General features: G+C 45.2%; 1 protein-coding gene across 1 annotated transcript; it reads left to right on the top strand.

Annotated features, from left to right (window-relative positions):
• On the top strand, positions 1-14581 carry hpgd (15-hydroxyprostaglandin dehydrogenase). Its single transcript, XM_087842308.1, has 7 exons — positions 1-219; positions 581-704; positions 3686-3792; positions 7595-7691; positions 11951-12027; positions 12116-12279; positions 14048-14581. The coding sequence occupies exons 1-7, from the start codon at positions 127-129 to the stop codon at positions 14169-14171; spliced, it is 786 nt and encodes a 261-aa protein (XP_087698434.1). The 5' UTR covers positions 1-126; the 3' UTR covers positions 14172-14581.
• Positions 14582-16403: the final 1822 nt, after the last annotated feature.

Here is a 16403-nt window from a genome sequence, read left to right as displayed (position 1 = left end):
GAGCGGTGAGAAAACATGTGATTGAGTTGGAGAGAGAGCAGAAAGGTGCAGGAAGACGCAGAGCAGGAGAGGAAGAGAAGTCACCGAGAGAAGAAGAAGGAGGACGAGTGCAGCTGTGCTGGGAGCATGTCTCTGACTGGGAAGGTGGCTCTGGTGACCGGGGGGGCTCAGGGCATCGGCAGAGCTGTGGTCCAGTCCCTGCTGCAGAGCTCAGCCAAGGTCGGTGCTGCTGGAGCTTTTGCAGCTTTTAGTTTCCTTTGATCTGTTGTGCTTTTCATCTTTTCACCTCAAAAGCTTTTTTTCTTCACTGCTTGACTTGTTAACAGCAGCAGGGTGTCAAAGGTGAGTCTGCAGGTTACCAGGTTAATCTTTAGTCAAATCATTGTAAAAGGTTCGAGATTAACCCGGTGGCTTTATTTCTCTGCAGCAGCACGGGCGTTTCAGAGAGAAACTTCTGTTTAAGTAAATGTCTGAGCTGCACAGTTGTGAAACCACAGGACTAATATAGTCTGCTGAACAAAGTAGGTGTTGCACTGTAGCCAAAGTGCTGCAGAGTCCATCTCAAAGTTCTGTTCTGCAGGTGGTCATGGTGGACCTGAACAAGGACCTCGGTGAGGAGTGCAAGGCCCAGCTGGACGCCGAGTTCGGAGAAGGAAACTGCAGGTTCATTGAGTGCGATGTGGCCAACGGAGATGCGCTGCGAGGTAATTATGCCGTAAGACGCGAGAAAAGAGCTGACGTCACTCTCGTCAAAGCTTTCAGTGTGTCGGTGCGTTTGGCAGCTGTTCAGTTAAGTGTGTAATGCAAACGCAGCGCTGAGCCTTGGACGATCACCCTGAACGAGGAAGCGGGCTGAATTAATTTATCACAAACCTGTCACCGAGTCCCGCTCAAACTCAGCCTGTCCTGTGTTTGATTTACAACCACATGACCTTTTATTTTTCTCCAGTTACCTTCTCCTTTTCTGTTGTGTGCTAGTGTGTGCGTGGGGGGGTGGGGGGGCGTGCCTGGGTGAGAAAAAGGAGAAGCCGAGTATTTAAGTGTGTGTAAGTGAAAAAGTGTGTCACAGAGTGAGAGAGAGGAACAAGGATTCATTGTCTGACACTGAAAAAGTCGATCCCTGCAGGCAAACGGCTGTGGAATGCTGTTTGCTGTAATCCTGTGTGTGTGTGTGTGTGTCTGTGTGTGTGGGGGGGGGGTTAGGTGAGATTTACCATGTTTAAATGCACTCATGCATCTTAGCAGCTGTGCGGTTAACACCTCTGTTTTGTGTCTCTGCATCTTCAGCACTAATTGCGAGGTGTCCAGGTGAGGAATGCGGAAGACAAGCAGGTTTAACCCTCTCCGGTTTCTCCCTCGAGGTCTTTGTTGTTTCTGCTGTTGCTGTCAGTGTAACCAATCGTGCGCGCCCACATGCAGAGATAAACCGGCTGCTGGCGGCTGATTGCGTAACAGCGTGATGTATCGCGTTCGGCCAACACGTCTGAAGTTATTTGGGTGTAAACCCGGCGGTGTCAGGATTCCTGCTCTTTGCTGAACCTGTAACTGAAACAAGCTTTTCACACTCAGTGAAGTGAGTCCTCTCGAAGACTGCAGTGTGTGGTTACATTTCAGGAAGTAGTCAGGCCACTGACACTTTTACAAACTGATCTCTACCTGCTGCTCATGACATCACAGCAAACTGGGAATGTGGACGAGTTTTCCAGCTGGAGGTTGCTTGTTTTGGCTTGGAGTCCGGCTCTGGTCCTGAGACTGACTTTCTCCTCAGCGTTTCACTTTTAATTCAGTTTTATCACCTCGAAGTACTTTTTCTTGTACAGTAATACACGACACCAACGGCTGCTGCTACCCCAGACAACCCGGTCCTTGGAGACCCCGAGGTAGAAGAGGTCAGCACAGAGGTCAGCTGGGGGGTGCTTAATGTCAAACCTACTATGCTTGATACCAAAACAAGACCAGCACATGTAGGTAGACCCAGAATGGAGGATTACATATCTCATGTGGACGATCTGGAAAGTTTCGCTGGGAAAAACACTGCAGGAATGCTCTGCTTAGCCTGATATCACCACAGCCTGTCTTTGCACAAGCAGATTTGTCTGTGAAGGTTCTCAGTCATCCAGGTCATCGTAAAGCGTCTGGACTTCTTTAAGTTGCTTGAAGACGTTTCACCTTCATCCAAGAAGCTTCTTCAGTTCTAAGGTCAAATGGTGGAGAGTCACAGATATAACCCTAGTGGGAGTTTCCCCCCACAGAGGGACAAAAGGACCCCTGATGATCCTCTAATCGCCTGAGCCAAGGTGTGAAACTGGGTGTGGGTCATTGTGAAACCTGGCCCCACCTTATCATGTGATTTCCTGAGGTCAGATGGCCCAGGATGTGAGTGGGCCTTAAGGCGTCTGGGGAGGGATCTCAAACCTGGATTATAGATGGCAGAGAGTTGGTGTTGTAAGCCCCGCCTCTGTTCAAAGATGGTCGCTCACAGTGGACATAGATGCTTCTTTCACTCCTCTTTCAAACCATCTGTCCTCTCTGTCCAAAATGTGAACGTTGGCATCCTCAAAGAGTGACCTTTGACCTTTAGATGCAGATGGACAGCTGAGTCTTGTCCTGTGGAGGTGGCTCTTCTGTGTTGTGCCATGCGCTTGTGAAGTGGCTGTTTGGTCTCTCCGATGTAGAGGTCTGGGCATTCCTCGCTGCTGTACAGCAAACACCACATTGTGACCCACACCCAGTTCCACACCTTGGCTCAGGCGATTAGAGGATCATCAGGGGGTCCTTTTGTCCCTCTGTGGGGGGAAACTCCCACTAGGTTTATATCTGGGACTCTCCACCATTTGACCTTAGAACTGAAGAAGCTTCTCGGATGAAGGTGAAACGTCTTCAAGCAACTTAAAGAAGTCCAGACGCTTTTCTTTCCAAGCTCCTTTGACCACAAGCAGATTTATCTCTTATTTAGTATTATTAAATATTTAGGCTCTTCATTCGCCCTTTGTAAATAAAAAAAAAAAACTAAACATGGTTACAGTACATGTGGGTTCACAGTCATCCTGATCCTGGTATTAATTCTTGAGTTGAAGCAACTGGACTTGTTTTGTTAGTGACGACAGTCCTAAGCACAGAGATTTCCTGCATGGTTTTCCACCAATCAATTCCACCAATCCGTCAGCTCCATGACGATTGGCTCTTCTTGGTCAGCTCCAAGATGATTGGCCCCTCTTGGACAGCTCCATGATGATTGGCCCCTCTTGGTCATCTCCATGACGATTGGCCCCTCTTGGTCATCTCCATGACGATTGGCTCTTCTTGGTCATCTCCATGACGACTGGCTCTTCTTGGTCAGCTCCAATACGATTGGCCCCTCTTGGTCAGCTCCATGATGATTGGCCTTTCTTGCTTGATGATCAGCATCAGTTTGGCTGAACAGCCGGACAGCGAGGGTCCGGGCACTTCCAGAGTTCTTGGTAGTAGCTCGGATAAGTTTGGCGTGTTGAGAACGATGAAGCAGATTAGAGTGTAAACTACATGGTGCTACGATGGTAATGAGGCTCTGTTATAACAGCGAGTACAGTCTTAATGAGTGAAACCCTGTTTACATTCTGATGGGAGCTTGTCATTGATGTTTTTAGAAGTTCCTGTACTAGCGTCTGAAATCACCCCATTTTGATTTCTTGTCTCTGTGGAACAGGCACCTTCCAGAACACCGTGGACCAATTTGGCCGTCTGGACATCGTCATCAACAACGCCGGCATCACCAACGAAAAGGACTGGGAGAAGACCATCCAAGTGAACCTGGTGAGACGGCGAACCAAAATAACACGCATGCTGCCTTACTGCATGAACGCCAGATCAGACTGATGCTCTGGGGGTGGTGCATCAGAGGAAGCTCAGCATGCCCGTGATATCTTTCCCCATCAGCACCTGACTGATGCTCACCTGATGGAGGTGCAGCATCTGACCAATCGCAAACATGCATTTTACAAAGCATGATAATCTGTAAGATAATTGAAGCAGAAACATTTGCAGCTTTATCTCTTTTTGTGCTTTGAGGAAAAACCTGAGGAAGCCTAATCAGAAGTATTCTTATGTGCAGCACTTCTGTCTAGAAAGGTGCTATATAAATAACATTTTTATTTATTTATTTATTAAAGTAGCATCCAGAGCACACCGCTCTTTTTGATCCTCAGCTCTTCCTGATCTGTGCAGATTTCCCAGGCCATGTGGAATAAGGAATGTGAGGTGTAACCTAACACTCAAAGAAAGCAGGAAGTCAAAACATTTTTTCAAAGTTAGATTGGAATGTGATCCAGATAGAGCCACAGGTCACAACACAAAAGTTTATCCTGTGGCAGCAACTCACTTGAAAATAGTACAAATGTTGCGTGTAGTCGGGGAATGTCAGCCTGTCAGAAGGTGAACGGTTGGATTCTTCTCACGGTGGCAACGAGGCGGCTAAAGCTGCAGGTCCGGTTCACAGTGAACTCATCGATCCACGCGTATACATACAGGAACTGAAAGCGGAGACTAAAGTACTCTCAGCCTCATCTTCTGACATTTTGTCTTATTATAAATTCATCCCCACGCTAACCCACTGACATCACATCCTGTGTTGTCCACCTTCATTCTGTGTCAGTGCCAACAGGGAGCGACACCGGCACTTGCTGAATAGATGGCGGAAATGACTTTCCTGATAAGTTCATCGGCTCAGCCAGTCGTTTCTAGTTTGGCTGGTAAAAATAACACTCTGTCTGCAGCTGTTGTTGGTCACCTGCTCTGTTCACCTTTGACCTCTGTGTTACAGCACAGAGAACCTCCAGCTCTCCATCTAATAGAAAGTAACGACAGCTCAGGTTTAAAGTGAAGAAGGACATGAAAATAGTTCAGTTTGGAGAGCCAGACCAGTTAGACTACTTCAGCTGTTTGTGACTTCACACCAAGCCACGGTGGAAAAACACGAGCTGCGCTTCAGTTTGCTGTCGCAGCGCGTCTTCTTTCCTGCTGTATAAATAAACATGAGTTTTCCTTATTGTCAGTCACGTATCTCTGCTCCAGGAGTGAAGGCTCATGTTAAACATGACCATACTTCAGATAATAAGTCCTCTCTGTGAGCCGAACCTCGGGCTGCAGACTGCTCTAATCTCTCGGTTTCACAGCTCGTCTTCCTGTTAGCTTAAAGTTTCAATAACAACAACTGAATTGAACTGCATGATGTCACAGAGGGGGAATATCCTAATATGGTCTTCTCAGGCGAATGGCTGAAATCTGGGCCACAGAAGCTCTACATACTTGCTGTTCAAACGTTTGTTTATGACGGGCAGCCAATAAGTGAAAAGTTGGCTTAAAGACAGGTTGGCCTTTAAGGGGAGGGGCTAAAGCAGCTTGTTTTAAACTGAAGCACTCGTACAGAGGCCCAGTACAGGACTTATCAACTTATTTGAGTCTGACAGTGGACGGTGGACTGACACAGTACAAGCACAAGAGGGACTAAAAAAAGCCTCTTTCTTGCTAACAGCACAGCTGGTCGATGATGGGCTCCACCATCGAGGAAAGTCTGGCCCGCAGAGAGACCTGATCTCTTCTCACAACAAACCGCTGTGACTCATTGGTCCTGAATTGGCTCCCGTTCACATCAGCTGTTGGAGTCAGACTCCATCCAAGTTCCAGTTCATACTTTCCTCCACTTAGTTGCATATTTGGGATGTTTTAAGTTTTCAGATGTGAACTTTCGACTCCAACAGAACTGTGTGAAACGCAAATGTGGGACTTAAGATGTGAAGGATGTGCGTTTCTGGAGCTCGGCATGTTACGTAAAGGCCCTTGCTGTGATAGCAAAATAAAAGACTGCCCATACAGTCAGTGATGCTTTGGCACTGGTAGCACTGGTGGCACTGGTGGCACTGGTGGCACTGGTAGCACTGGTGGCACTGGTAGCACTGGTGGCACTGGTAGCACTGGTGGCACTGGTAGCACTGGTGGCACTGGTAGCACTGGACCGGGAGCTGCAGAAAGGGAAATGTGTTGCAGTGGTTTGTATCTGTCTGATAGTGTGTTCATGTAAATGAGGCGTCTTCTTAAAAACAAAGTTAGTCATGGACTTCCTGAGACTGATACTTTTTACATTATTCAACTCAACTTTATTTACACAGCAAATTACAACAACAGTCGCCTCAAGGTGCTTTGTATTGTAAGGTCGACCCTACAATAATAGATACAGAGAAAAACCCAACAATCATATGACCCCCTATGAGCAGCACTTTGGTGACAGTGGGAAGGAAAAACTCTCTTTTAACAGGAAGAAACCTCCAGCAGAACCAGGCTCAGGGAGGGGCGGGGCCATCTGCTGTGATTGGTTGGGGTGAGAGAAGGAAGACAGGATAAAGACATGTTTTTCTTAGAAAGTATTATTATAAAGCGCTACATATGTATTCATTGCTATGCAGATGATGCCCACCTATATGTATCAGGTTATGATTCGAATTCATATAACTTTATTAATCCCAAAGTTCACAGCCCACTGTCTTTAAACTCTGATTACAAGAGCGGAGTCAAAGCACAGGTCAGCAGACAGTGAGGTCAGGAAAAAATTCGATGAATAAAAAGAACAGAATAGATTAACAGCGTGCTCAGAGGGAGCGTTTCTGTACTGCTGCACCGTAAACTGACGGTGATGTTTGATTCTGTGTTGAGTTCCTCGTCGATGATCGTATCAGCTGTGTGTCTGGCAGGTCTCTCTGAGCCGTCTTTGTGTTGTGGTTCCTGTCAGCCCATCATACATGCTTTAATCATCAGTTGATACACTCTTTCTGCACTGACACTGCTAACCACGCTGTCAGTATCACTTCTCTTTCTTAAGCAAACTTCAGACCATTTTCATTCCAACACTGACGTCAGCTAAACCAAAGTAAAAGTTTAATTCATTAAAAAGTTTTCCATCGTTGTTTTGGTGCCCCAAAGAGCTGTTTGTCTGTTTGTGTGTTGCTGTTGAAGTCGGGTCCATTCATGCAGCCCTGCTGGTCTCAGCCTGGGGGAGTGTTTGTGTGCGCGGCCGGGTGTTACCTCCTACACGACTCTGTTAGGAGCTCATGAGTTTGGTATATTCAGCAGGTCATTGCTGGAGAGGAGACCAGGTGAACACTTCACCTGTGAGTCCTGATGCTGCTGGGTGAGTCACCAACATCATGCTCACACCTGACTGCTCACCAAGTGTCTGTGGGCAAGAAACAGACCCACAGCTGTTCCATTGGCTTTCTTTTATTTGTTGTTGTTTGGTTAGCGCAGAGTTGTAGCTTTCTACTCAGTCTGAGCTCTCATGACTCCATGCCCAAACACTTTTAACCCAGTCTTCATCCAGACACCCCCCCTCCTCCCCCCTATTTTGGGGGCCTATAACATGACAGTAATAATGTGACACTAACTGGAGCTTCAGTAATCTCATCATTTCTGTTGCTGTGTGTGAGATAAAGAAAGAATTCTCTGCAGTGAAGAGTGAGAAGCTCGTCTTTAAGCGTGTTATCAGTGGGTTCACACATGTTTCACTTCCTCATCACGAGCGCCTCAGTTTGCAGCTGTGAACACGCATCTTTATCTTTGTCTGCAGACCTCGGTCATCAAGGGAACCTACTTGGCTCTGGAACACATGAGCAAAGAGTACGGCAAGCAAGGAGGCACCATTATCAATGTCTCCTCTATGGCAGGTAACACACACACCGACACACACGTGCAGAAACATGAATTATTAAAACAACAGACAGCGATGATGTTTTTGTTCAGGGATGTTAAAGTTCGCCAAAGATTACACGACAGTCGTGTCCATAAGGCCACGGCGGCGAGTGACTGTGCTTCACCTGAGTCGCTGCTGCTGCGGCGAGCTGCCAGTAGCTCCGAGAAAGAGGCGCCCCCACTCATCACCCTCCAAAATCAGCTGACTAATGTTCCCAGTGCAAATGCAACAATCAGCTTTTTCTTCCTGTTCATTTCAAAGGGCAGAGGGCAGCGGGTCAAAGGTCACAGAAAGCTCAGCTCAGTCTGACCTCATCACAAGGACGTTTTCTGCAGCGGCACACCCGGGCGCGCTTCCTGTCTGTCAGCTTTTCTGCTTCTATTTTGTGCTGCGAGCTGAACGCTGCGCTCGCCGCTGTTTTCACTGTGCATGAACCCTGCAGAGCTCTTTAGAGACCTGCAGCTTAAAAACACGACGGCGCAGCGTCAGCACTGACCTCGTCACATACTTGGAAGCAAAATGGTGCCATTCCTTCCCTCGAAAATTGCTGAGTAACAGCAGATATGAATGAGTGATACGAGCTTCACAGACACTCTGAAACTCTAGGAGTGGACCAGCTGCAGCACCTGGCTCTCCGCTGACTTTCTCCTTTCAGACAGACGGTGGCTTTCTGAATCTGTCCGTCTCTCTGGAGGCCTGGCTCATGGAAACATCTTCTTCCTTGGATGTGGGTGTTGTGTTAGAAACACATGAAACAAAAAGCAGCTATGACTAGAGACGGACCGATCCGATATTACGTATCGGTATCGGTCCGATACTGACGTAAATTACTGGATCTGATATCGGAGAGAAATAAAAAATGTAATCCGATCCATTAAATATCAAAAAAGCACCTCACAAAACTTGCGACACGGCGTAACTCGGCTCATAACCGCAGCAGTGTGGTCACGTGATAGAGGCTGTGTGTATTTGCAGCCTCAAACCAGCATTTCATCTCCAAGGAAGTTTTCCCAGAGAGAAGTAAAGCAAGTGTGTAAGTTCATCTCTGAATGTTTGTAAAGCATTCCCACGTTAAGCTTAACAACCGATATATGGAGCGACTGCCTCTCTCTCTCTCTCTCTCTCTCTCTCTCTCTCTCTCTCTCTCTCTCCTGCTTCAATCGTGAAACTGATCAATGATCAGCTGATCATCTCTCTTGTTTGTTTTTGTCTCACTTTGCACCAGAAAGAGGAAACCAGCGGCTGAACAACAGCAGCACGTTTAAGCTTGATAAGCTGTTGTTAGAATTGATTTAATATTATTTCTACACCAGGATCTTTTTCTACAGCTGACGTAACTGTGCAGGGGCGGATCTAGCAAAGTTTAGCCAGGGGGGCCGATAGGGCATGAACAGGGAAAAGGGGGCACAAAGACATACTTTTCTTTCTTATTCTCATTTAAAATGTCGAGCTTTTAATAAATGATTATCTGACTCTTACAACCAAAGTTTTAATCTGATGTAAAATATATATAAGTCCATTACTGTGTATAGTAACTGTTAAGTCTAATATACCCTAGTAAGCTATAGTACTTTTTCCTTTGGGAACCATCTGTGCAGTCTGCAGTTCTGTTGAAGAAAGATGTTGAATCTATTTAATTATTCTTGAAAAATAATTTATTTCTGTGCATTTTTTTCACACTGCATCAAATTAAAGTTGATTACATCGATTAAGCATCATGAGGAAGAGGGTGGTTCCCTTTTTTCTTTCCTGGGAGTTTGCAACCCTATTAGTTAGGTTGCTTAATATTTCTGCTAAGTACTCTTTAAAATACCAGAATAGGGAGGATGGAGCAGGTTTATGTTTATTAGATTGATCAGTTTTGCTGAAGTATGAAATATTTTGTTGTATTTTTTACATACAGGTGTAACAGAATAGCTTTAGTGTTGTTGTTTATTAAAACTTGAGCATGAACTTATACAAAAACAGCAAGATATTAAAAAACAGTTTTATTGATTAAAAACACACTATATCGGATTCATATCGGTTTCGGCAGATATCCAAATTTATAATATCGGTATCGGACATAAAAAAGTGGTGTCGTGCCATCTCTAGCTATGACAGGTTGGCAGATATCCACCAGGGCTGTGGATCGCTCCGTCATGGAGAAGTTCATTCTCCTCCAACATCTTCTCTGCATCAAAGTCCAACACAACAAAGACGAGTCCCGAGCTCTGCTGGTGTTTTATTGTTCATGCGTCTCTTTGAAGGCCTGCGAGAGCCGTAATCTTTCTCTGCAACATCCCACGCAGAGCTGCGCTGCGAGGAAGCTGCGTTTCTGTGAGATTAGCGCCGATTATGATACCAGAGCACCTCGAAGGCTGTGAGAACACTTCGGGATGTCCGCTCATGCAACGGCAACGTGCTTCATTGGAGCAAATAAACTCCACGTAGGAGATGATTAGATGAGACAGATTATAGTGAGTTCCTGTGTGGTTAGATTACACACAGACACACACTCCTCATTATGTTGCAGTGACTCGTATCTGCTGTCCTCCGCTGTCCCGCTGCAGGCTGCAGATCCAGGGTTGACCCCTCCTTCGTTGTTTTCGTGGCCTCGGGTCTGGGCAGAGGTCTTCGAGCAGGTGTTAGGTTCCAGGTCAAAGGTCGCACTGCTCTGTGCCGTAAAAATATTTGTGTTTCACAAAGATTCTGAGTGATGTTCCTGTGGGAGAGCTCCCAGCTACAGATCGGCTCTGCTGACAGTGAATGGACTTCAGGTCACGCCCAATGTGACACAGAGTTCAGCAAAGCCAGGATATCTTCTCTGTGGTCGCACGACGGTGGTTATCAACCCGATACAGAGAAGATAACCTTTATTAGTCGCACGCATGGGAAATTAGTTTTGTTACAGCAGTGGACATTTGTATAGAAGAATTAGAGAAAGAACACTGGAATAGAATATCTATGAGACACTGTACACAATAGAATAAAATAAAATAAAACACTGTATACAATAGAATAAAATAGAATACAAATGCTATATACAATATGAGTGTAATACAACGATGCCAGAAAGAGTTTTGCACTTAGTGTTATTGCACATGTGTGGATGTGTTTGATCAGTTGGAGTCTTTGTTGTGAGTCTGACAGCAGTGTGGAGGAAAGACCTGTGAAATCTCTCCGACCCACATCGTGGGTGCTGCAGCCACTGAAGGAGCTGCTCAGAGCTGTCAGAGTCTCCTGCATGGTGGGAGATGTTGTCCAACAGGGACGACACCATTCTCCTGTCACTCACCACCTCCACTGGGTCCAGAGGGCAGAACAGAGCTGGCCCTGATCAGCCTGTTCAGTCTCTTCCTGTCCCCAGCAGACCACATCATAGAAGATAGCAGAGGCCACCACAGAGTCATAGAAGGTCTTCAGGAGTGGGCCCTCCACTCCTGAAGACCTGAGTCTCTGCAGCAGGTACAGCCTGCTCTGACCCTTTCCTGTAGAGGGCATCTGAGTTATGAGTCCAGTTTATTGTTCAGATGAACACCAAGCTACCTGTAGCTGTCCACAGCCTCGATGTCCGTAATGGATGTTCAGTGGTTGCAGTGGAGAATGCTTGTGCCTGTGGAAGTCTACCACCAGCTCCTTGGTTTTACTGGTGTTGATCTGGAGGTAGTTCAGCTGCACCAGTCCACAAAGTCCTGAGTCAGTCCTCTGTACTCCTTGTCGTCTCCATCAGTGAGCCCCGAGGCCGACGCTGTCGATGTCATTTCCTGTTTTTATCCCGGTTTCTCAGAGTTTGAACAGATCGATGAGGAGATGAACCATCACGGGGTCATGTGACACTGGTCCAGCTGTGATCTGTGTGGACTACAGATGATCCGTTTGGTCAATAACAAAGTATTTTTCTATCTTTGTTCAGAAACATATCTGATGAACGTGGAGCCGCTCAGAGTCACACTGACGGTTCTCAGACACGTTTTCACCGTCTGTGCTTCAGAATTTAATCTGTGTTTGTTTTAATCATGATGTCGATCTCAGCTCAGCTCAGCCTAACAGCAGACATGTGGTAATCATTTCACCCTCATCTCACTGGTGATAACATCAGTGTGTGTGTGTGTGTGTGTGTGTGTGTGTTGTTCTTTTGGATGTGGTCACATGACATTTGTGCAGCAGGTCGCCGGTTTAAAACGAGCTGCAGCAGCTGTGTTTGGCCTGCGTGTTACAAACTGTGATAACATCGTGTCTTTCCTCTTTCAGCCTTCATGCATTCCCCTCACCAGCCCGTCTACACGGCCACTAAACACGGAGTCATTGGCTTCACCAGAGCGATGGCGGTAAGACGCACACACATTAGCGAAAGCGCAGCACGAAACCTTTCGGGATGAGAGGGCCGCTCAGCAGCTTGTTCTCGTGTCGCTGCAGGACGCGGCCATTCAGGGCGACTACGGCGTTCGCATCCACGCGCTGTGTCCGGCCTTCGTCGACACGCCCCTGCTGCAGTCGGTGGAAGACGAGGACAACATGGGCAAGTTCGTCAAGTTCAAGGACGACTTCAAACGGAGCATGAGCAAGTTTGGAGTTCTACAGTAAGTCCATGTGTCAGTCAGCAGCAACGAGCGCCTGATGCAAACGTGTTTATTAAGGTGCCTGTTTAAAGCCTCGTGTGGACGATAGAGGAACTGCAGTTTTTGGCACATCAGCGTTAGCTCCAAAGTTTGGCACTTGTTGCTGCTGCAGTGTTTCATGTGTGTTTTAAACATTCAATAAGGCCTCCTGCAGATGAGTCCGATCTGGTCTCACCTCAGCCGTCTGCGCTCCAGCAGCAGCTGGTCTCAGCTGAGTGCGCTCAGGGAGATCAGAAGTCTGGACACGACATTCAGCTGAATGAAGCTGGACGAGTGAGAGACCTGCCTGCTCAGCACGGATCTTAACTCCGCTTTAAACTCTGCTCTGATTGCATCACCGCTGTTTGAAAGACTTCTTCTCTTTCAGGAAACCCGATGAAGCGCTTGGAGCGGTTCAGTCCAGCTGTGAGAGCACGCCGTGTGCAGTTTGCTCAACGCTCCGAAAGCTCTGCAGGAGGGAATCATTTAGTGTCAGAGGAAATTGAGTCCAGATGACACACAAACAGCCAAATACATGTGGATATATGTATCAGTACATCCACTGACCCGCTGAAAGAGGGCAGAACAGCAGCTGTAGCGTTGTTAGGGAATGTGGTGTTTACTTAAAACTCAACCTGCCTTTGGAGACAACAGTAAATCCCCGTGATGTAAATCATTACATGTTAGTTCAGGTTACGGTGAGTTTAATTTGAGTAAAAGCTTTCTCAGGGACTTCTGAAAGGCTGAACTCTGGAAACAAAGGAAACGGCCAACATGGACCCACAGTCCTCCACGTTGTTACACAGTCGCCTAAATAAGGATTCAGGCTCCTGACTGAGGTTCTCCTTCCTCAGATTAAGATGTGGAAGCGTTTATAGTTTAGACTAATGTCAGTTTGAGGATAAATATGATGTGATGGTGGCACTGAAGGGGCTGCAGTGGGTTTGAGATGAGAGTCGTCTGTAGTCAGTGTTGACATTTGATTCAGGAATGTTAGGCTTAAGATAATCTCTTAATTTGACTTAAATCATGGAGATAAGCTACGGGAGGATAGTTTGTTAGGGTAACCCGCCTTTATGTTCAGGCGAGTTCAAATATTTGAATCAAGTTGTTATGGTTACAGTTGTTTGTTGAGTCACATTTAAATCCAGTTAAGAACGACTTAATTTGAATTAAGTAGTTGAGACAGGATGATCCAGTAGGTTCAGCAAGTTTAAAGAGCTCATTGAAATCAGTTGTTTGGATTAGTTTGGATTCTGTTCTGGGAGCCGAGATAATCCATCGATTTAGCTTCAAATCCAGTTTTAAAGCTGGGAAAAAGTTCAGTTTTATTTATATAGCCCCAATCCAGGTCTTTATGTCTGTAAGACATTCCTGCAGTTTAACTCATTGGTGTGTGTTATCTGGCTTCATGGACAGATAGAGCTGGGTGTCATCTGCATAGCAGTGTAAATGTATGCTATGTCTTCTAATGATGCTGCCTAAGGGAAGCATGTATAATGTAAACAGAATTGGTCCTAGCACTGAACCCTGTGGAACTCCATAATTAACCTCAGTGTGTGAAGAGGACTCTCCATTTACATGCACAAACTGTATATTTTTACCTTATTTTACACGTTGCTGTAGATAATGATGTGTCTGTGGGATGACTTGTTTCTCTAACGGTTAAAATTTAATTTGTGAAGAAAGTCATGAAGTCGTAATTTGTGATGCAAAAACAACAGCGTGTGCTTTTCTTGTTGACCTGCAGGCCGTCGCTGATAGCAGAGGGCATGATGAGGCTGATCATGGACACCAGTCTACACGGAGCGGTGATGAAGATCACCTGCTCCAAGGGAATCCATTTCCACACCTATGAGCCCATGTCGGCCTGAGCTCCACACTCAGGATTCACATGCTGAAGGAAGGATGCAGCGCTCTAACCCGTCTGACTGCAGCTCACCAGAGACGCTCGGGACGCTGCAGGAGCTTCAGTCAGAACTGCGTCTGTTTGGATCTTTTTTATTTAATAATCGTCTGCATAACATGAAAACAGTGATCATACAAACAATATCCAGCAAGCCAAAGTTACAGATGAGTTTTTTGGCTAATAGTTTGTGCGTCACAGGAAACGCTGGACCGTCACTGTGGTCCGCCTCAGAGATGACGGCTTCTTTGATTATTTAAAGAACTGTAACAGTTACTCTTTTACAGCTGGTTCATGTGACGTGTAAACACAAATAAATCAATAAATATGGAGTTTTGATAACCTTTATTGATAACCTAAACAATAATTGTATGTTAGCATTTGTAGTTTCACAATGTCTGTTTATTTTCCGTGTTTTGATATTTATTCACAGCCAATACGTGGTATACGAGGAGTGAGGTCACAGTATGCACATCACCCATTGGTTTGTAGTTTTTAGACTGAAAGCTAGCTTGGTTAGCAAAGCGTGTACATGGACTGTAATACGGTGGCTGGGAAGTGCAAAGCGCAACAAATTAAAAATCCGCAACAAATTAAAAATCCGCAACAAATTAAAAATCCGCAACAAATTAAAAAACCGCAACAAATTAAAAATCCGCAACAAATTAAAAAACCACAACAAATTAAAAAACCACAACAAATTAAAAAAAACACAAATTAAAAATCCGCAACAAATTAGAAATCCGCAACAAATTAAAAAACCACAAAATAAAAAACCACAACAAATTAAAAAACCACAACAAATTAAAAAAAACACAAATTAAAAAACCGCAACAAATTAAAAATCCACAACAAATTAAAAATCCGCAACAAATTAAAAATCCACAACAAATTAAAAAACCACAAAATAAAAAACCACAACAAATTAAAAAACCACAACAAATTAAAAAAACACAAATTAAAAATCCACAACAAATTAAAAATCCGCAACAAATTAAAAATCCACAACAAATTAAAAATCTACAACAAATTAAAAAACCGCAACAAAATAAAAAACCACAACAAATTAAAAAACCGCAACAAATTAAAAATCCACAACAAATTAAAAAACCGCAACAAATTAAAAAACCTTGACGGAAAGGGATTGTCTGAAATACCGGAAGTGACACAACGATTAGCCTAATAGGCTTTTGGAGAGTGATGTCACGAGAGGGGGCGTGGCCAGGATTGGTTGAGGCGCCATGTTTCTGGGCCGAACAAAGCGCTAGCGAAAGAGGAGCGAAAGTACACGGATAACACCAGCTATGGTTCGTACTTGCTGTGCGGTCGGTTGTAAAGTTAGATCGCACGACCGGCAAGGGAATAAGGTTGAAAATGGTTTATCTTTTCATTCTTTCCCCACCTGGAAGCAACATGAGGCAGCTCATGTATCGGATGTTACCAAATGAAGGCGTCTAGTCTGGATAGCAGCTGTGAGACCAGCTGATATCCAGTTCTCTTCCATCTCCAAATATCTGTTGGTGCTCCAGACATTTTCCTTCCGGTAAGTTATAGATATGTTCATATCACTCTTTATCTGGTCTTTTAAGTCTGACATCACTAGCCGTGTCTTGGCTCAAACTCCGCTGCAGGTCCATAAATCACACGATCACTGTGGCATCACTGAGTGTTGAAAAACTATCTAAAGTCTTTCATCTGTAATAAAATGATCAGCGTTCTGCTCTACCATGTGTAACAATTGAGTTTAACATCCAGGCATCCATGAAAACGAAATTAGCAGGAAGTTAGCTCGCTAGATTCCATCTAAATACAATATAGCATGTCCTGACTGCGGGGTTTTGGAAACAAATTCAAACGTACAGCTCTGCTATCACTTCCAACATAAATGAAGACAGAAAACTAAACAGCAGTGACGTTTGTAGGGTACTGTGAGTAAAATGCGTTTGATTTTCCCCCGAACATTCAAATTAGTGCAATCATAAATTCATTCATGAGGGACAAATTACAGTGAGAGCATGTGGAGGCTCTGGCTACGTTCACACTGCACGCGAAAGCGCATCAAATCCGACTTTTTTGACCGTATGCGACCCATATCCAATCATGGTATGACAGTGTAAAAACAGCACAAATCCGATATTTTCAAATCTGATCTGGGTCACTTTCGTATGTGGTACTGAATCCGATACATATCTGATGTTTT

This window comes from Neolamprologus brichardi, chromosome 6 (assembly GCF_056152115.1).
Source record: "Neolamprologus brichardi isolate AB-2024 chromosome 6, ASM5615211v1, whole genome shotgun sequence".
NCBI lineage: Eukaryota > Metazoa > Chordata > Actinopteri > Cichliformes > Cichlidae > Neolamprologus > Neolamprologus brichardi.
The sequence above is the reverse complement of the archived record's forward strand: the minus strand, read 5'-3'. Positions and strand labels throughout refer to the sequence as shown.